At 36.3% G+C, this 21,591-nt stretch overlaps 1 protein-coding gene across 3 annotated transcripts in view; it reads right to left on the bottom strand.

Moving 5' to 3' along the window:
• Positions 1 to 21,591, bottom strand: part of PPP2R5C (protein phosphatase 2 regulatory subunit B'gamma) — an 89,739-nt gene that overhangs the window by 15,812 nt on the left and 52,336 nt on the right. For all 3 annotated transcript variants that reach the window (XM_075103936.1, XM_075103935.1, XM_075103934.1), the window contains 7 exons: positions 16,136 to 16,335; positions 8,150 to 8,260; positions 7,453 to 7,545; positions 7,229 to 7,359; positions 4,675 to 4,734; positions 1,683 to 1,791; positions 124 to 177 (listed from right to left, as the gene is read on the bottom strand). In XM_075103936.1, coding sequence (XP_074960037.1) covers positions 124 to 177; positions 1,683 to 1,791; positions 4,675 to 4,734; positions 7,229 to 7,359; positions 7,453 to 7,545; positions 8,150 to 8,260; positions 16,136 to 16,335 — 758 coding nt within the window. The remainder of the gene's footprint in view (positions 1 to 123; positions 178 to 1,682; positions 1,792 to 4,674; positions 4,735 to 7,228; positions 7,360 to 7,452; positions 7,546 to 8,149; positions 8,261 to 16,135; positions 16,336 to 21,591) is intronic.

The following is a 21,591-nucleotide window of genomic DNA, read 5'->3' as shown; positions in this document are numbered from 1 at the left end:
TTGACTCTTCCTAACAAAACCAGTTACATATCAAGACTTTGTTCCCAAAGCCTCCTTAAACAGTCTACAGATGAAAGGGATATTAATATTCTAAAACATATAATAATAGCAAGATAAACTTACTGGTTCTGTAAGCGTGCTGTCCTTTTCTAAAAATTGAACTACACAGTACGCCAGCTACAGTGAAAGAGAAAGATTTTTATTAATGCTCATTGTGACACTGAACACACTTTGAAATCACTAGCATAAGTCGAAAACACTAATGAATTCAAATAAAAGCACAACCGTTTTTCTGTAATTTTACAAAAATTATTTAGCAGATGATTTAAACAAAAGGGTAAACACACCTCACCAGTTTTTCCCAACATTCTCAAGTCTGTCCTCACCTTTTTCTGGGTTATATTATAGACAAACACATAATTTCATGTTTTCTTTTCAGACCTAGTACTTTGCATTTCAGCACACTCCATCTTTTCAGACATATGGTTTAAAAGTCACAATCTTGCCCTCTGAAGTGCTTTCCACTCGTTAATGTTTTGGTGTCCCATGCTGATTTAATAAGTATTTTCTATTTCATAACTTAGGTTAGTTAAAAATGCATTGTTTGTGAAGTAAGGGGAATAGAGACCAATCTACCTCAGGTACGTAGAAGAGAAGGTAGTGATCACAGATGCCTACACTAGTTGAAACAAAGGTCTAACTGGCCACACCCAACAGGTTATGTTCACAGCATTAGAAAAAAAAAAAAGAAAAAAATCTTTTTAAATGGGAGCCACTCTGGCCTAGTACTTCAACAGGAACTAATGTGAGCCCCAGTAGGCAAGATCCAACACAAATGCTTATAAGCATCTAATTGCTAGAGAATTATAATTACTCAAATGGTGTTCTTAAAAATACAAGTTCTTCGGAATTTTGTTTGAAGAAGTGGTACTTAAAACTTGGAATACTTGAACTTACACAGAAAATGTTGACCTTCCAAATTATAAAAACAAAGCTGTATAACAACCTCTCACAGAGAAAATTTCAGCACATCACAATAATGTTGTGTTTAACATTGTATTATTTCCCACTCCTCTAGGAATTCTGAATGGAACTAAAACTCAGCACAGAAGAGATACAGCTGGTTTAAAAGCACGATACAACTCAGATGTCCCCTTTTTTTACTGTGTACTTCTAAAAAGATCTAATAAATTAAATAATGATGTCCTAGTAAATGCCCAATTCCTTTCAAAATAACAGTTGTAAGAAACTGAATTCAGCTGAAATTTTCCATGTAGTTTAGAAAAAGCTGTTTATAGATGACATTCGTTAAAACCATACTTTTCTGCAATTTATGTACGTCTAAACATTATAGGCCAGAACATGATAAACAAAAAATGTTGTGTGTCTAAATATCAAGAAATCCCGCATTAATCAACTCCTTCATGTGTTTCACCTATAAACACTACAGTGCTTTTAAAAAGTTATATGTATGTGTATATAAAGAAATATGTATTTTTATTCTTTTTTCCTCAAAAAGTGAGGCATTATAGGTACACGTATTAAATAATTTCCCCAAGGCCACTTAGCAGGGAAATGTTGGAGCTCAGAACAGAATCCACGTCAGAATGACTAGACTCCCCCTAACCTCTCTAGTCTAACTTACTTCAACAATAGTATGAAAAGTGCTGAACAAAACCTACCTGTGGATGGTAGACACTGAGTGATTTCACTTTGTGCAATGGTAACAAAACCTTCAATAAGAATATCTTGTGCTCTTCTTTTAATGGTAAGGCAAATCCATTAATTATGCTGCCAGGTAAAGAAATTTAAAAATAAAAATCAGTAATTATGTAAAAACTGCATTACTGTAGAGGATATACCAAAACTTGTTTTCATCGCGTGGTTTTCTGTGATCTCCTGGAGAACATGATGCAGCAGAAAAATTTACAAGTTGAGCATGTACCAGAGACTATTTAATTTTTGATCCAGTTCTCTAAAGATTACAAATTAATAGAATAGTCAAGTCAACCTCTGCCCATCTCTCACTCAAGTCTTTCACAGGTCCCAAATTCTTCTTCCAAGCAACATGTATGACTATACCTAAGCTTCAGGTTGCAACTTTCCCTATGAACTATTCACTATCATCAAAGCTTTGAATATATAATTTCTCCCAGCTTCTTCAGGGAATTAAAGATTGAACCAGAGACTGGATGTAGAAGAGATCAATCCAGGAGAGCAGGCAAGTCAAAGCATAACTACTGCTAAAGTATTGCTATTCCTGCAAGACCCTAGCATATAACCAAACAGCATTGCAACACGTGACATCCCAGTTCCAGGTGAGTGCAGGTGTGGCTCAACACTGGGCCAATGGCACCTTTACCTAAAATCACAGTACTAGTTTGTGTTCACTCACTTTGCTAGCATTAACAGCAGTTAAAACACCCAGAACCCTATGCCCATTTACTATTTTAAATCCTATTTTATTAATTCTAATGCTTTTCTCTTCACTTACAAGGACAGAAGGCACCCAGGCAAAAGGAACCTGCCAAACTTATCTTAAAAAAACCACACACATTAAAAAATTCAAAGCTACATATATTTCAGATCTCAGAAGTCAGATGTCGTCCAAGAATTACAGCTTACTAAATAGCACTTGCTCACCCTTGCTGTGCATGCTTGAAGTAATCTTCACTAGTAATGACTCTACAACTATTTTGAGGATACCAGGTTATTCATCCTGAGGTGTCTCAGTGCAAAATATCAAAACCCCATTTCTACATTAACATGTCTATGGTGATGTTCCCACAACTTGCGCGTACTCGACAGATATACGTTAATTTAAAAAGTTTCTCCAAGATGTTTTAAGGGTTGTTAACCACAAAGGACAGAATTGTAGGGTAAGTTTGGCCTCGATTGAGTGCCAAGAAATTCTGCAATCCTGTCAGGAGAGGATTGTCAGAAAAAAAAAAAAAAAACCCAACCCACCACATTAGTGGTTCCTACAGGAAGTGTTCATTTGTCCAGTACTACATAGCACTTAAAGGAGAAGAATGAAATCCAGGACTTCAGCATAAAACTCAATCCCTTTTTACTTCTGACAAGTCAAAACCCAGGAACCCAACTGAAAACTGTTACTCATAAGCAGCTCTATGTTAACAACATACTGTATGAAACTCCTTAATGGATTGGAAGAATAACCAATACAGAACACTTACAGCTCAGAAACCTCATTTAGCTACTAAAGATTTTTATTTGGAAGCCTAAGGAAAAAGAATACTTAGCCTTTTACATTTGTAACACTTAAAGCTAACCTAACAAAACCAGGAATGAAAATCTGGTGACTTAAGTAACAGTTCTGAAGATTCAGCTCCATATTTTACTATTTAATCTTTACACAGTTTTCAGTCTATCTTGATGAGTATTACTTGATTATAGTATGTTGAAGTAATAAATAACATGTAACTCCTTTGATCATTGAACATGTAACTGAAAATTAAATAACTAATCTAGACAGATATGTAGACATAAACACTTTTAAAACATCTTTCCAATTTCAACAGCATTCTGGGCTGCATTAGGAACAGCATTGCCAGCAGGTTGAGGGAGGTGATCCTTCACCTCTGCTCAGCCCTGGTGAGACACATCTGGAGTGCTGGGTCCATTTCTGGGCTCTCCAGGGCAAGAAGGATGTGGATGTATCGGAGGGAGTCCAGCAAAGCACCAGGAAGATAACGAAGGGGCCGGAGCATCTGACATAAAAAGAAAGGCTGAGAGAGCTGTCTAGCCTGGGGAAGAGAAGGCTCGGAGGGATCTCACCCATGTGTACAAATATCTGAAGGGATGGTGTGAAGATGACAAAAGTCAAACTCTTCTCAGTAGTGCCCAGTAAAATGGTAAGAGGCAGTGGGCACAAATCAAAACTGGAGATTTCATTCAAAACAAGAAAAAAAAAAAACCAAACCACCCCTTTTTATTGTGAGCATGGTCCGACAGGGGAACCCATTGCTCACAAAGGCTGTGGAATCTCCATCCTCGGAGATATCCAAAGCCTGAACAGACACAAACCTGAGCAACCTGCTCTTGCTGACCTGTTATTTTTATGTGCAATAATATAGAAACGCCATAAAGTAAACCTAACTAAGCTTTTAAAGTGTATTAACATATGAAAACCAAAAGCTTGGACATGGATTAATCAGTCGATAAAAACACACTAGTTTTGACAAGGCTATCAGCTTCAAGTTGTAAAATTTTATTTTCAAGTGCTTTTAGATCCATCACTGAAGCTTGCTACATAATGGGATTAACAAAAGGTTTCTGAAGTTTCATAACCTGTGCTTCCTTTGTTTACCTGCTGTGCATTTAGTGATGTTAGAAGAATTTTTGAACAAACTGGAACTAATTACATGTTGTAAAGCAACTTCAAATAACTAATATTAATTGCAAGGACCTTAACCTAGAAAAGACTTTAAAAAATTTTAAAAAAATTGTCACATGCCAGAACATTACCACAGGGCTCAAGTTTTTGCTGTGTTTCTGCAATCTTACATGAAACTTACTCTCTTTGTTACAGCCTTGCTACATGATGTGAAGCTATTTTAATCTTGTCTCAAGGCAAACTTCAATCCCCAACTGGATTTTTGAAGTGTCCTCTGAAGACCAAGTGAGTTTAATTAAACAAAATCTACAACTTACCTTCCCAGTATTTCCAGTAATTCTGCTATGCCATTGTGATGTTCTGTTTCATAAATAAACCTAAATAAATTAAAAGTTTTGCTCAGTTACTGCTGAAGAGACACAAAACTCCTAACACCAAGATCCCATCTAACATTACAGGTAGCCTTGACCTCACAGGTTTTAGTCACTCAGTAACAAGAAAACAGAATCACTTAATGGAAAAGAAACTTTGTGGAAACATGAAAGCAGCTTAATGTGCTGTTGATCTAACATTCTCTCTTGCTCTTTTCTCCACATTTAACAAAGCAGCATGCACTTGAGCTTTTCCCAATAATCATGTTCTGTGGCACTTTAATAATGCAAAACTGAACACAGCAAACAACGCTTTAAATATTAAAATAACACAAGAGTATCCGGCATAATCAACCTTCTATAGCGCATGCAAGCACAAGGTGTTCCAACAGTTACTACTTATGGATCTAAAAAGCTCTTTGGCATTACAGACTTCTAAGCATACAAAAGGCTCTGTAATAAACAGAGGAAGTAAAATTTTCTTTTGATAGACCACTGTAATTTACCAGGCAATCACCTTTCCACTCTTATTCCCTATTGCCCTTGTATAAATCTGAGAAAGTTCTATATACAACTTAAGGTATTTTGCAAATAGTTACAAAGCAAATTTACACTTACGAGAAAATAATTCCACTCATTAGAAAAATATTTTTCTGTTTGAAAATTTGTCATAGACTGACATCTAAAGAGCTACTTTTAACCCAGAATATTTGATGTGACTGTTTTTTCTCCTTAAAGACCCCTTCCATATAATTCAGAACAACAATTCCAAGTAGAACTAGAGATAATGATACAAAAATCTTTGATTGAATTACCAGGAACATAGTGGTTTAATAATTTTTATAAAAATAAATTTACATTAGAGAAAGAAGATTAATGTACCATCAGGACAGAATTCATGCAATTCTGCTCAGTGACTAAAAGACAAATAAAGACCATGCATTTCTTAGGTAAGCACAGCAACAAGCTGACGACATGCAGGAAAAAGTATAAGAAAAGGAAATATTTTTAAAAATTCTACACGTACTTTAGGAGTTTATCATGCACAATCCACTAACTCAAGACAGAAATTGAAACAACTTTCCCCCCTGGTACTCATATCCAGGAACATTAGTTTACATTTAGATGCAAAATGTTTCAGTTGTATAATATTTAGGAGCTAGAAGTTAAGTGAGGCTTTCTGGCTTTTTTCCCCTCTACAACTTGACAGAGGAAAGGTAGTCTCTACAATGCAAATCATAATCTCCCATAACATTTTAAATTGAAAACATTTTTATATAAACTATTACAAAGTCAATCTAATGACCAGAACATTTCTTAGTCTTTCAAAAGCCTTGCACCGGAACTATCTGTGCTTGAAGACTTTGCTTCCATTATCCCTGAAAGTAAGGAGCAAGTAGCAGCAAATAAAAAACACTGTGCAGAAGTGCATCATATAATACCCTATGATGCTGTTGTACCATCTGGTTCAGATATTTTACAAAATCATGCATTTTGGAATTAAACTTTTTTCCCCTCGCATAGATTTTATTAGATTATCTCTTTGAAAGATACACCTGTACTTTTTCCTTAGGACATACTGGCTCTTGACATATCCAGTCAAGAGCAGTTGTCTGCAAGACAGTGAAGGCTTACTGATTATCTTAAAGTAGCCCCTCTGTATCTCTTCTAAAGGCCTACTTGTTACCACAGACAGGGAAGATAAGCTCCCTCTGCAGCCCCTACTGCTGGGTGCCATTCATGAGATGGCACAGAGTATCTGGCAGCTTTTTGCTATTTTCTTAAAGGGGTAGCATCATGCGTTCATTTTGGGATTAAAACAACAGTGGTAGAGAAAAAGGGAAGGAGGATGGAAGGAGTGTGAAATATGTAACTATTTGTAGAAAAGAAAAGTGTCCAAAACTAAAAGACTAGAAAAAGGTAGCATAATCTTGCAGTCACACTTGACATAATGGCAGTAAAACCACACTTTTGAAGACCTTTGGTAGTACAGTTGATTGATTTTTCCTCTTTACACTTTTTGTATCAGGGATAATACCACAGTTTATTCTATGGCCAATTAAAAAAAAAATATTTCACAAGCCCTAAATAGTACATCTCAGTTCTGAGGAAAGAAAAGGTAGTAAATATGTTCCTTCAAGCAAATCCCGTATCTTTCAGTCATTCGATTTGAGCCCAACTTCTGCGTTATGAAGAATTACATTTTATTAAGGCATTATTGTAATACAAATACTACTACCCAATAAGAAAAAAAAAAAGCCTTATGTATGAAGATACCAAACCACCTACTGAATCACACACAAGCTTAAATTTCAGCAGCGAAATTTATGTTGTGTGCAAGATGACCCCAGTTTCAATCTCCTGGACCGGTATTAATGTTCGATGCAGCAATATTGGGTATAACCTTACTAAGAATTTCAAAAATTGCTAGCAGTGTCCTTGGAGTATTTTTAGTTGTATACCTGATCACATGCACCATAATACAAAGACATTGACATACCTATAAAATATATTATTAATTTGTTTCCGGATGTAAGCTCTTAGGCCTAAGAATTTCCCATATATTCTGTGAAGAGTTGTTTTAAGAAAATCTCTTTCACGAGGATCTTCACTGTCAAAGAGCTCTAAAAGCTGCAAAGAGGGAAAAGAAGAGATGTACTTTATTTGAATCTAGTGCACTGTAAAATGATTTAGAGCTTGAAGTTAAAAGTTCTTTTATCTCACCTGTAATACAAACTTCTGATCAATATATTTCTTAGCTATATTAGGTTGGAAATCTGGAGATTCTAAAAACCTTAAGAAAAATTCATAAACAAGCTGAAAAAAAGCCCAACAAAAAAATCAGCATTAGTCTTTTAAACACGGAAGCATTTTATAAGCAGCACATTATCAAAATTACTAATTAGTTGTTCAGAACTGCACTACATTTTTATTTACATATCACACAGTAAAAGCTTTGCTCTTTCTCTCCTGACAAAGTACAAGACCTTTAGGTTCTTTAAACTGCACTGAAATTCTGCTAAGCTCCATCACTAGATTTACTCAAATGACAGAGTAATCTAATATTCATCATGCCCAGAAGTACGTGTTTTGAAAATTCTCTGTTCTCCTTGGTTTGTTCACAGTACCTGAAAGCTACAGCCGTGCCAGAGTCAGATCAAAGCATTCATAGTGACAAAGTAAAGCTCATTTAAAATCAAAGCAGTTACTTCTGTACCGCAAGAAACGAGGCTTTAACCTCTAATACACTGATATTTTTTTCAAAGATTATCAGTTTAAATTCAAGAAGTATTTTAAACATTGCAAAGAAATGTAATTGGCTTAAGATAAACACAGGAACTGAACAATTTTGAGTCCATAAACAATTACTTTATTATCAAAATTTTGTTAGACCAATGACTTCCTAGTCTTCCTTAAATACCTGTAGATGAGGCCATGCAGCTTCTAAAGTTGGTTCATCTTCCTCTGGATCAAATTCTGCTCCCGTTGGATTGGAAGATGGTGGTAATGTTCGAAACATATTAACTGCAAACTGAAATCACATGTGCCTTTAAGAATTTTGAAACAAGTGAATGATTAATAAACAGACTTCAAAGATTGTTTTGACTGACAATTCTTTACATTAAATATTTTCATTTGCAAAAATACAAGCTACATAAGTTTAAACAATAATGAGGTACATTCTTTAAAGATTTCTAACTCGGAGAACACTTTTCCACTTTAAAGCACAAACCTACTGCCAGGATGAGTTTTATGAGGATATTGCTCTGATCTCTTTATACACATACACACTTATAAATGCATATAAAATGTTTACATGAACTTTTTTTTATATATACACACTTTACAAGACCTTGCAACAACCTGTAGAAGTGGAAGTCAGAAGCAGAGATGCAAAACAAAGATCACCCGCAACTGTTCTCTGTAAAATATCATCAGTTTCACACTGTGGGTATACACATGAGGAAACACTTCAAAACCGAAGTCCTCCCTCCCCCCTTAGTGATATTTCTCTTAAACCACGTCCATTTACCTGACATCAGAGGGGCATTGAGGGAGAAGAAATGCACAGCCTAATACTTTAATCTTTCACTTAATCTGAATTCTCAAATACCTGAAAACCATCTAGCATCCTCATGAAAGTGGAGCGGACTACAAAGGTTAATTTCTTCTCAAGTTCTTGATATATACACAGATATATTATTTTTGTGTTTCCAAGTGCTTGTCTAGACACACATTCATACAATGTATGAACCAAAGTAGTACTCTGCACAAACCCCTTTAACAGGAAGAGAGTTTCAAAGTCCCTAATAAAGACAAACCCCCATTCCCTGCCATATGGACAGAAAACTTTTCTACATAGTTCTGTTCTAGGCAAAACAATCTCATCACTAAAAGTTGGAGCTTGACTTTCAGAAAATAAATACGTAATCAGAAATAATTACATTTCTATCAATTTATACAATGCATATAATTGCAAATGCAAAGTAAAACACATTTGTTGGCTAAAAAAAAAAATCTTACGTGATTTTTTTGGGATAAATTTAGAGTAACCTTACCTAGAGTGGTGCAAAGATTTTAAATGTCTGCAGTACTCTCAATTCTCCACCTGAAATGATAGCTAGCAAAACCAGCTGGCTTCTCTGTGGACAAGAAAGGAACAACTAGCTAGCGATTCAAATGGCTGTTCTCACACCCTGCAGAGTTAATGATTAAAACTTTACTGAGCGAGTTGGAGGGAGCAGGTTTCTGTGCGTGCCAGCAAGAAAACCTGGAAAGGGCATTATCTGTATATGCAAGACAGCTATAGCTGTCAGTACTGAAGAGAGACTAATTCTTCAATTCCACTTATAATCCACAGTACTAGGTAGGGCAGATGTTGGAAGGAGACAACCAAATTGCTGAGCAAGTAGAAAAGTCTAATTTATTTAGCCATGTAAGTGCACCCAATAGAGACTTTCTTGTTCTGTTTTGTTGCTTACTAATTATCAAGCCAGTACCAAGCAGTCTAAACTTATTTTTGTACAGAATAAGAAAAATAAATATCAATTCAAATCAGTATGTGGTCCCAAACTGCCTCCCCTACTTCAAGAATGATCCTCTGAGACAAATGCCTCAGTCTCTCACACCAGCTTGAAGACATTGCAGAAACAATGAGAAGACTGCCAAAATAAAAACTGTCATAACCCTTCATTAACAACTGAGTATATTAGGCTCCGCAACAAAATTCTCCTTAGTCTATTCCTACTTACAACACTAAAGTAAATTCTGCTTTCAAATACAGATCATTTGTGCTTTATAAAAAGACTAAGATATTTTAAAGTAAATTTAAAGCAAATTTTGGTAGACATTTGCTCACAGTGAGAATGGTGACTATGCTGAATGGAGATCTACATCCTGCACAAAACTGATAGATCAGATCAGCTGCAGCTGGCTGCACGGAGCTTCAGCATAAGGCATACACATACTCCGCTTTAAATATGTGCAAGTGCTGTTAAGAGTTAACGTATACGCTGTTGTTAATATTCTATTGCTGTAAAAGATTGGAGGTGTCTTTTTGCAAGTATTTAGGGGAAAATCTGAAGATACATTTCCTAAGTCTGGCAAAGTTAGAGACAGCAAGGCAGAGAAGCTGATTTGTCAGGAATAAGGAAATTCTTTGCAAAAGGCTACATCACCAGGAGCAGCAGAAACATTTACAGAGCCTTTTCAAGAAAGCCAATACTTGGCTCAGCAAACATGCCGGTACAGGGCATCTCCAGGGCCAGCTAGAAAAAAAAGATTACCCCACTGGAACTTGCACTGAACTGAATGTCTTATTTGAGGATGCAAAAGAACATTTTATTTACTTCATCAGCTGAAAGGCTCCTATGCTTTCAAATACTGTATAATACAGCTCAATAAACGTAAAAAAACCCAACCCTAAATCCTACAAGTTTGGCTGTACTTATAATGTAGCTACTCAGAATGCAAGGTCTACTCCAAAATCACATTTAAAATATATTCTTTATGCCAGAATTTTAGTCTTTGTTATGTTCAAACTCCATTGCAGATGATTATCACATGTACCATACATATATCTTGATCCTTTTCTCAGGTTTTTGACTGTTTGGTTGGTTTGGGGATTTTTTTTTTTTTTAATAGCATCAAAGCTTTCTTGCTGATAATTTGAGGATTACTCAAAAGCTCTGAAAGATTAATCTCAGTTTAAAGATGCTGCTTTGCAGAGGAATGCGTTCCACCCATCTTTGGTGGGATTCTGGGAAGAGCAACAGAATGTCATGTTTCCCTCTTCATATTCTGACTTCTCATTAAGACCTCCATCCACAGTATAAAATAATGCTGTGAATTACCTATTAACCAGCAGGGCTAAGGAGCATATGTATGTGCTGTCCTGCCATCTCACATCTGACAGATGGCAAAGTGGACAGTGGGAGGCAGTATCAAACTGCATCAGCTAAATCTGCAAGAATTACATCATATTCCCATGAAGGAAAAGTCATGCTCACGCTCTATTTTTCTTCAGAGTATTTCTTCATTTCAGGAACTGAGATTAAGTCTGATACAGACTGAGACTGGCATATCAGAGTAATTACTATTTCAGAGAATTAGAAGTAAAGCTAAAATATCTTTTTATTCTGCTTTTTAAAATTTTGCAGGGACATCAAGCAACCAACAACCTCCTACCTTTTTTTAAAAGCATACAGTGAAAATTTACAATAATCAATGGTCTTCCAAGAAAACAGACCTAGAAAGACTAGACTTAAAATTTAAAACTTGCTAAGGTTGTTAAGCAAGTGGAAGACTAATCAGCCTTTTCTAGATGAGAAAGTGTCTGGCTCTCACTATAAAGAAGAAAAGCTAGATCATGTAAGGAGCTAGGTGCAATGTTATATATTTTTTGTTTTTGAGAATATCAAATGGAAAGAGTTAAAATCCAAAACCAGTATAATTTGTTCCATGAGCAACGGAACCAATGAAGCCTGATTTGATCTGTTTTATATCCTTGACCAACATAACACAAAACTGCTCAAATCAATGAGCAGGATCTCTTGGTGAAGGCACAAAATTGAAACTCTCTTGTCTATTAAGCCATTGAAGTTTAGGAAAATTTACAGTGAATTAATGTCAGTGAGACCTTTACCTTTCTGTCAAATGCCAATCTTTTTCCTAATATCTCAGTCTTCTGCCCAGACAAGACACAAACTGCAAAGCCTTATTTCCTCTAAGGCCAAATTCCCACAGAAGTACTAAGTAAACATAGCATAACTTAAACAACCCAGGCCCCCCAAACACACACCCTCCACCCCCCTATAATTTGTGAAATTTGAGTTGTTTTGAAAACTGGGCTAGCGTGCCAAAATTTTCTGTGGGCTGTTAGCACTGACAATACTTGACTCCAAATGATGTAACTCTCAAGAATGGGAGACTAAAAAAGGAAAAGCAAACAACCTGCATTTTTTTATCGCTTCATAGATGTTTGCTATAATGGTAGTTATGCACACTATTTTTCTGGTGGCCCATTTTGTATAACACTGGGGAGTACTTTCAAGCAAATAAGCATCAGAGCTATCATTACACATTTTCTCCTCCCTTCTGCCTAGCAGCCTGAGTGAGGACTGACATGAACAGCTCTGAACGACAAGTTATGTAATCTGAAAGTCTGCGTCTTCTATACTCATGTGAATAAAGCTATCCTAACAGCTAAATAGAGCCATAAATAGTACACTTCTATTCACAGAAACATCTCTTATTCTAGACCAAAGATCAGAGTTAATAAAAGCCACCAAGCCAAAACCCCATACCCACAAAACTAAAAAAACCCACCAAAAGCCAAACAAAAAAAGATATAACAAAACCAAAAAGCACCCCCCACCCAACCCCCTCCCAAGTCTCCCCGTGTGTATTTTCACTATTTTGACTATGTAATTTCATTTGCATAATGCAGGTTTGCAAGAAAAGTTGCAGTGAAAACTGCTTCAGTTGCTGAAAATACCTAGCTATAGAATTAAATCTGTTCCTATATGTTATAAATTTTAAAAGTAATATTAGCCTATACGCTTCACAAAAATGTTAATTTACCATCCACAAGTACTTCATCACCACCACGGAAATTATTCTGAGTGCTTCCAAAATAACTAAGCCATGTTTATACAAGCTTTTGATCTACTTCTTTCTCAGAACACTGCAACCCTGGACCTCCACCATCTTGTGCTGCCCTAGACTCTTCTCGGCTCTCTTCAGTACTGTCTGCCTGGCTAGCTGGGGAAGTGAATATGATGTTCACTTTCACAGTCCCACTTAAAACAAATTACAATCCAGATATTACCTCTTTTCCCCAAGATGGAAAGCGGCGTTAACATGGGTCAAAGTTCTACAAAATATCTTAAGCACCTGCGCTTCTGACAAACTACTGCACAACAGAACATTCTCATAAAGCCTTTTCTTCAAAAGCCAATCTACAAAAAGCACACACTCTTTTCTAAATAAGAATCTGTAACAGATGCTTTTGATCAAAAAACCCCAAATTAATCATTTACATTTACAGGACTTATTCAGACATTTGACTACATCTCATAGTTTTGAGAAGAGGTAAGTTCCTGCTCTGAGGCTAATCAATTCAACCTTACTCTATTAATCCTGAGAAATGGAACTTGTTATCAAGCATTTAATAAAAACATTTTCCTTTCCCATCATGTCTTTGCTTACAAATATAAAAGCAATTTGAAGGACATGTCAGCTGGCTCTGAGGAAGAAAGGGAAGAAACTTTTGGATCTACTCTAAGAGAACAACATTAAAGCAATTTTAGAAATTAATTTCTCGTATCTTTTGAAGAGAAAACTTATGATTAACATTAAATAATTAAACTACACCACTAGACGAATATATAGCTTAAAGACAAGATCTTACTGTATATTAGCCCAGGACACTTGAAGTAAAGAAAGAAGTGTGGGGGTAGGGCAGATGGACATGACCTGGGCACTAGAATGATAAAGAATAAAAAAGAACCAGATGATAAGGTAAATGATTCTCTTGTCAGAGAGAAAGAAGATTTGAAGCTACTGTAAAGGAAAATATTATTTTATTATTAAACAGATAACTTGTGAAATTCATTGCCCTAAGTGTTTGGCCTAAATAATATGTTAGCAAAACCAAACAAAGATTATACACACACATATATCTATAACTATATACACTCATACATAAATGAGTAACCTCCAAACTGTGATGATGAGCAGAATGGCAAGGTAAAGTCCTAATTCCTATGCCAACTACCAACACCAAACTTTCCAAAACAAAACCACTCTCAAATGCAAGTATTTCTTGATCACTCTCACAATTTTACTGAAAACACTACTCCTTATTAATATAATTCAGTGGCAGTAGCAGCTCACAACTTAGCAATGCCTCTTGGAAGAGTCCTAAAGAACAAAAAGACATTAGATTTATTTTTCCTTAAAATCCACAGTCAACTAAAATATACTGCTAGAACTCTAGGAAACGTGCACCTCAACCTACACGTATATGCCTGAAAGAAAGCAGCTGTTAATACTACTGCAGGAGAAATACAGTTGTTTCAGAAGAGATGACCAAAAGAAAACTGTTCCCTAAAAGCAGCCTAAAAAAACCCTGCTATATGAATTTAACCTCAAAATACTAGTCCTTCACTAACAGTGTCTATCACAGTGCTATGTAAGTCCCATGCAAGGAAACCCTGCACCGTTTAAAATTATTTTTGTCTGCAAGGTTCTAAATTCACTGAAAGAATTGTCCAACAGATGCTGCGTGTTCCCAGCAAAACACTGGTGATTAGATAGCAGCCAAATGCTGCACCAAGATTTATTAAACTGGCTAAAGTGCAGACTATTACCATTAGTTGCATCTGAAAGCAAATAAAGGTTATATTCTCCACAGCCAAATGTATTCTGGCCATAACTGTTTGATGGAGGAAGATAATTCAGACACATAAGGCAAAACTTATGAAGTTATGGGCAGTCAAGACTTCTTACGCAGATGTCTGACACAGACATTCAAGAACTCATCACGAATGCCATTTTACCTAACTAAATGAAGCCTCAGCAACCTTATCCTTGTTCTTAACTCCCCTTTCGTCATTGTAAAGTATTCCAAAACAAGCAATCAATTAGCAAAACACAGAGACTTATCAAGATCTGGAAAAAGCCATGATCCCACATCTCCTCATTAACCATCCTAAATGCTTTCTGTACATGTTTGACATCGGGAGTTACATATAATCCTCATATGCTCACAGAAGTTCTCACGAAAATAACTTCTGTATCCATAAACACTTACAGCTGATTTAATTAACAAACCATCTTCAGAATAAGCAACATAGCTCATAGTAAAAATCCTTAGCAACTTTGAAGCTTCAAAAGTCTCTGATTTGCAGGACCTCAAAATTTGACTGAGTGCGTATTTATGTTGCACTGTTTTCCCATCTCCCTGAAAAATCACCCCAAGCTATAAAGTCTCAGGGAAAACGATTATGTCACACATGGTCAAGAGTTTTTTGCAGGCTTAGTAGTCAGCTGTTTTAAAAGAAGCTTTTTGTTCTCAGTGTATTGCAGACAACAGCTACAGACCTCGACCCAACTGCTACTTCAGGCAACTGGTGTCTAGTCACCACAGTGAGAGCAGAAAGTGCCTCTTCTAGTTTCAGTCTCCTCCCTCTGGAATGGACGTAGGCATGACAGAAAAAACCATCAGGTCTCACTAGCTAGGATTTGGACAGTGAGCAGGGAGAAACAACTCAGGACTTCACAGTTCACATAGCTTGTGCCAGCAAAGCCCTCATCTGCCAACCTGCATACTAACTCTGTTCTCACCTCTGAACACAGAATAAAAATCAGCTGCTGGTACTGAATGGGATTACATAAGATTAAGTGTCAAGCCTGCACAGGTGATCTTAATTTTAATTGTCTAAATTTTCTAATAATCTAATTTTTTTTTTCCCCCCAAATTTTCAGTTTTGCAACCTACAAGTTTTTTTTAACAGCTAGATATATTTAACTTTCCTCCCTATTTTTCTAAACACCGATTCCAAAAGTGACTGGGGGGTGGGGGAAGCAACTCCCCTTTTTTAAGTACAAGATTTCATTTTTACCAACTTAAATCATAATTTACAGTTGGACTAGATGATCCCCGAGGTCCCTTCCAACCTGTGATTCTGCTTCATCTGTGTCTAGTTTCTATCTTACAAAGAAAAGGAATCAACACTAGTAATGGGATTTAAAATCACTGCTATATTACCATTTCGCACTTGTGCAAGCATAGTTGACCGTTTTTGAAGATTTCAGTAAGATTTCTTAAGATAAATTGATACAGCTGAAGAAGCAACTGTGAATTAAATAAAATAAAAATAGTTCTGATTGTTAAATCACTTACCATATGTACTACTTCAGGGTAAATAGGTTCTGTAATCACATTGCGATTGTGTGTAATATATTCTACCATTTCACTTAAAGCTGCTCGTTTTACTTCCTTCCACTTTAGGTCACTTAGTGGATCAGAAACAAAGTCAAAAAGTACACAACACTGTCGTAACTTCTGGATAAAAAGCTTTTCTTGATCAGCAGGAGGAACATCTGAAAAGTGAAAATAATTGGTTATAATTTATACTGTAGTGGACTTTACTCTTCTCCCCATTTTTCTTCCTAAGACACAGGCATAGCAATGTTTAAGACTACAAGCAAGCTTTCTGAATCTTCAAACACCTTTCAGGAATATAACGATCCAGAGTTTGAACCCCAGTAAAATACACTGTATGTGACATGATGATCTAACAGAATTGCAACAGTGATGCATACTTGCCTTTGCCAGAAATAGATACTGCATGGAAAAAAATACATACTTGAAAAAATGCCTCAAGGAATTCCCCAAACAACTGAGTTTGTGTAACAAATATTATGCCTCATTTGCAGAAATACTCTGATTTTAATATGAGAGGTAAATAGGTGGATCTTCAGTTTCAGCATTAAATTTAAGCCAGAGCCACTTTTTAAAGCCGTCACCTCACAAAGTCCATTTTTATATCAAGTGCCTTCTGCAACACAACAAGCTGCAGTAGGCACATCTAGGCACAGAACAACTACCCAAGATTTTTTTTTAAACTTCATTAACACAAGAAATATTTCAAGGAACTGGAGCAACATACTTAGGTTCTTCAACTATTTGGTCAATTTGTAACAGTATTTTGAACGTTTGTTTCACATATACAAGAGTTAGACTTGCATTATCAATCCATTAAAGCACTTGCAGGAATCTGGTTAACTTGTTGCCACTACTGCAAAACTAAACAACGCTGGCCTTCTAGAAAAGACAATACTTAACCACAAAGGTGAATATAATATATGAGAAATATTAACAGCAAGTTTTAAAACTAATTGAGCAAATACCTCGATTTTATATTTACACATTATTTAATCATCACTCAGATGCAGCTGGTAAGGAACTATTTTGCTTTCTCTCTTCTGTGATACCCATTAAAATATTTCACAAGCTTCAGGTATCCTGAGGTCAGACTGCCTCAAACAATAGGGGAATAAAAAATTTGCTCTCTTTTGGTAACACTCTAATTAATTGTCCGCATCATCGTTATACAGACAATTAGCCTTTTGAGACAAAGGTTGCCTTGCCTTATACAGCCTGTGTGCAGTGGTATTTTTGTCGTTTGACAGGATACCTAAGTTATAAAAAAAATTTTAAAACTTTCTGCCTCCCAGTTGTTACTTCCTGTGCTTTACACCTTAATCCTCCCTGCTGATCCTCCATAATTCATTATTTAGTGCTTGGATGCAAAGCGAAGTTACATTGCACAGTTCAAACTTCACACACAGAACTGGTAAGTGAGTAAGCCAGCACTATTTTTTTTTTCCCCCCAAAGCAACCTTCAAAAAATTAAATATATGCTCACATCATCAACAACAAAACCTCCAATTATAATCTGAAACTAAAGTAAGACTAAGTCACCAAGTCTAAATATAGATGTAGAAGATTAAGTTTAGATTACTGTTAAGAACTAACACTAGCCTGCTGTTTATAAAGATTAATATGTTGACATAAGAAAATACCTCCTATGGCTAACTTTTCAACAGTTTTAGAACAGAATTTTTGCCTTTTAAATTCTACAGAGCTTTAGCCTTGATGCCACAAAATTCTGCATGTGCTTTATTTGTTGCTTTAGTAATATGACGGGCAGTTAAGATGACTAATGAACGTGAAATTACAGACTATACACAGCAAACACTTTTAGGATCAGAACCTTAACTTTTAATACTTAGGAAATACTAAAGTAACTGGCCAGAGGTAAAGAAAGCAGAACCATATTTTGACAGCAGCAAGAATTCATGTGCAATTAAAATGGCCCCATAACTACAGCACTAAGCTTAAGGCAAGAAAAGTGAACACTTCACAGAAAGCCTGCATAAATTAACACCGTAACACATTTCACGTTTCTGCATAATGACTTTTGACTTTTTTTATTGTTATGTATGAACTGCTAAGACATTAATAGCATGTTAAAACACAGTAAGACTAGATTGCCTCTGTAAATATTTCTGCAGTTTATTCCCACTTCTTTCAGTTAGTGACTTTTTCCTTAGACTACCATAAAACACTAAAATTTTCCTAAAACAAGCAGCAAGAGCAACCGTCAAACAAAGGATTTCAAGTGGTACTACTGAATACAAACACACAGAACCTAACAAATGCACATACAATCTAATAAACAGAATGTCTGACATATCTACAGGAAGTTGATTAGTTAAATACAATGAATTGCTCTCCTTTAAGTGCCTGACAAACTTCTCCTTAAGATAACAAAAGCTAGAGTAGTTCTTCCCTCCCCAAGAAAAGTCGCTTTCAAAAGTACTTTTGCTATAACAACCTGGAGGACACATTTGGTTTAAAAGAGCTGGCAATTTTTTTTAAAGTTAGGTACACTGAATTGCTCTGAAGACTAACTCCAGGAAGGGAAAAAAAAACGCACCACCCTGTTAAAGTAATAGCCCTGAAGTACATACAGAATAAAATGTAGACTACATGAAAGAAACCATAACCAGTTACCAGCTTCAGTGTCACTAAGACACCTGGGATAGTGAAGGCTTCAAGAACTAGAAAGGTTTTAAATGACAGGTGTCCCTAAACAGAGCAACAACTTTATGGCAAATAAACCAAAACGCCTGTCCACTGCTGTGAACAAGCTGAGGGTACTTTAAGCCACACAATTTTTTTGTATCTGAATACAGATGCTTTTGTCTATTTGGATTAAAAATACATCAATGAATAATTTATCCTGGAAAAAGTATTTAATTGAGTAGTTTGCATACTGAGAGCCAGCCAAATGTATGAGCTGAATGTAAAAAGTATTGGAGGTACCAAGTGGTTGGAGCAGTTACCTTTTCCCAATTAAGGTTAAATGGAAAGGGGTTCAACCTGGATTGTAACAACACTATTTCACTCAGGGATCTGTGCTATGAATGTGTAACTCCACAAAATCCAAAGCCTAAACAGAGACTATAATCACACAACCAATGGCCATACAATTTCAGTGATTTACAGTATACTAACCTGAAAGGAGAGGTAGCATTAAAGATGTAATTACTACTGATCTCGGAAGTTAAAGACTGACAACTACGAGGGTCAAGAAACATCCTCACAAGACACACCACCTACTTCACCTTGACTTTTAAGTGGCTTGACTATTTTAAGTACCTCAGCCATCCTTGTTATTCTAGCAGAGAGAGATGTTCTTTATACAGACTGAGAACCTCAGATATTTCTAAGGAACTGCATTTTGTTTTGGTTCCCTCCCCCACCCCCCAAAGTGTTCATCAATAGCTTTCAGTGTCTGGAATGCAAATCTCTCGTGGGTCTAGTCTGGAGTACCTGCCATTAAATCAAGATCATCCTTACTTTTAAGGTTTGAAGGGTTGATTTCAGTATGACAGAAAATAGAAGGTGGCTCAGAAGCTGACCTGAGCAGACCATAGTTTTTGGGCAAAGAATGTATGCACACCTGCAGAGCAACTCTTTGATGCCCTGAGAAGTCATTTATCCATGGCCACATGCTAGGGACTTTCTGGCTATGGTCTTTCAGTTAACTGCATGGCAATGTCTACATCACCTTCCACTTCAATTAAGTGATAACCCCTGACTTCCCATTGCTGAAGTTAGCTGACATATTTGAAGAGAGTGCCATTAGGTAAAAGTTTCCATAGTTGAGCAACTCTGGTGCTCCATTCTCCAATGACTGTGGGAAGGCCAGGGTTGTTCAGAAGCTACTCCTTACAATTATCCCAAAACTGACACGTGGAGCTATTCACTGAGACCAATAAAACCATACACAACCCTCCCCATCCCCATCCCCCCCCTCCACGTACTAGCCACTATTTACATAATTTTCACAGAATTTGTTTCTAAACAGTAGCACTAGTATAAAGATTCTTTACTCAATCCAAACACTTATTCCTACCAGTATTCACACTTTAAATGAGTACTATTTCTGGTCTCCTATTGGAACAGGAGCATTGTTTTCCATTATCAAAGAATTTCAGTCTGACATTTGGATCAGATGGCCAGCAACTCCTGACACAGATTTACACAAACAGATATTGTAATGGCCTATTTTATGCCTAAATCTGTGGTATTTATCCTACTCTCTTTCATGAGACAGAAAAATACACCAGAAAAAATATCAGAAGAAGGTAGATACTATGGTAGCAAAGTAAGCCTCTGGGCCTGAGGGATCAGCTTTTTGTCTTGTTCAGGTTTATTAGTTTCCTTCCTTCCAATCCCAACATAACTGTTAGATCAACTTACACAACCTAGACAGATGCAAGCTCCACCCTTTCTATTTTAACAGTAATGATACAGAAGTGACTATCCAGTTTAAAATATTCATTACCATCTTTGACTGTGGCCTTGCCACATAAACTTGTTGATGAGTATAAAATGTTTCTTTCCATTGTATAATTGATACCAGCTGAGCTTTTTTTATCAGACTAAATATATCAGTACCTTACTCTCTGAAAGGCAGCACTTAAAGTCCAGATCTCAGTTCGAAACAGCCAGGGAAAGACCAGGTACTCAGCTACTAACTGACTTAGCAGAACACAGATGACTGGTTGTAAAAGCTGAATTTTAAACAGTCAACTTTGTACAAAAACTGATTCCCTGGAAGTTTCAGCCGTTCTTATTGTGAGTTGAAGGTAAACGAGCTCACTGCAAACAAACTGTTCATGCTGGTAACTGCCCTCCTTCCGTCCTTGCTTGCTTCTCAGCCAGGATGTGTCACCATTCTGCACCCAGGACAGACTATAGCTCCCTGAGAAACCACCATTTATTTTAAGGTGCAGCATAGCTGAAGAACTAAAAAAGAGTTATATTCTAACATAGTTTCTCTAACTTCATCTTAAAACAACTTTTGCCTGGTTTAAGAAAATTAGAAGAAAGAAAAATAAATCACAAAACACTGAAGTTCAGTTCTTAAGTGCCTGATGTTCAATATTGCATGATACATGAATATTCTTCTGGCATTCTAGGACTGTAGAGAACTGTTCTCTGGATAACATTTTTTAGGTTCCTTCAGATATAAAATTACATTTCTAGTTCTGTATTGTAATTATGGCATCACTGGGCATCGATGATAGGTCCACCCCCTATCTTTTTCACAGAAGCCCATTTTTCTATGACAGTGATGTAATTTAATAGTTGCTGAATGGAGGACAAAAGGCAAGGCAGGGTAAGTAGGTGACCCAGAGATGTCACACAGAACAGCTGTTTTCTAGTACAGATTGGAACCAAAATACAGCTAGAAGTTTAAAGATTTTAGGTCACGTTGT

This window comes from Phalacrocorax aristotelis, chromosome 9 (genome assembly GCF_949628215.1).
Source record: "Phalacrocorax aristotelis chromosome 9, bGulAri2.1, whole genome shotgun sequence".
In the NCBI taxonomy this organism is placed as follows: Eukaryota; Metazoa; Chordata; class Aves; order Suliformes; family Phalacrocoracidae; genus Phalacrocorax; species Phalacrocorax aristotelis.
The sequence above is the reverse complement of the archived record's forward strand: the minus strand, read 5'-3'. Positions and strand labels throughout refer to the sequence as shown.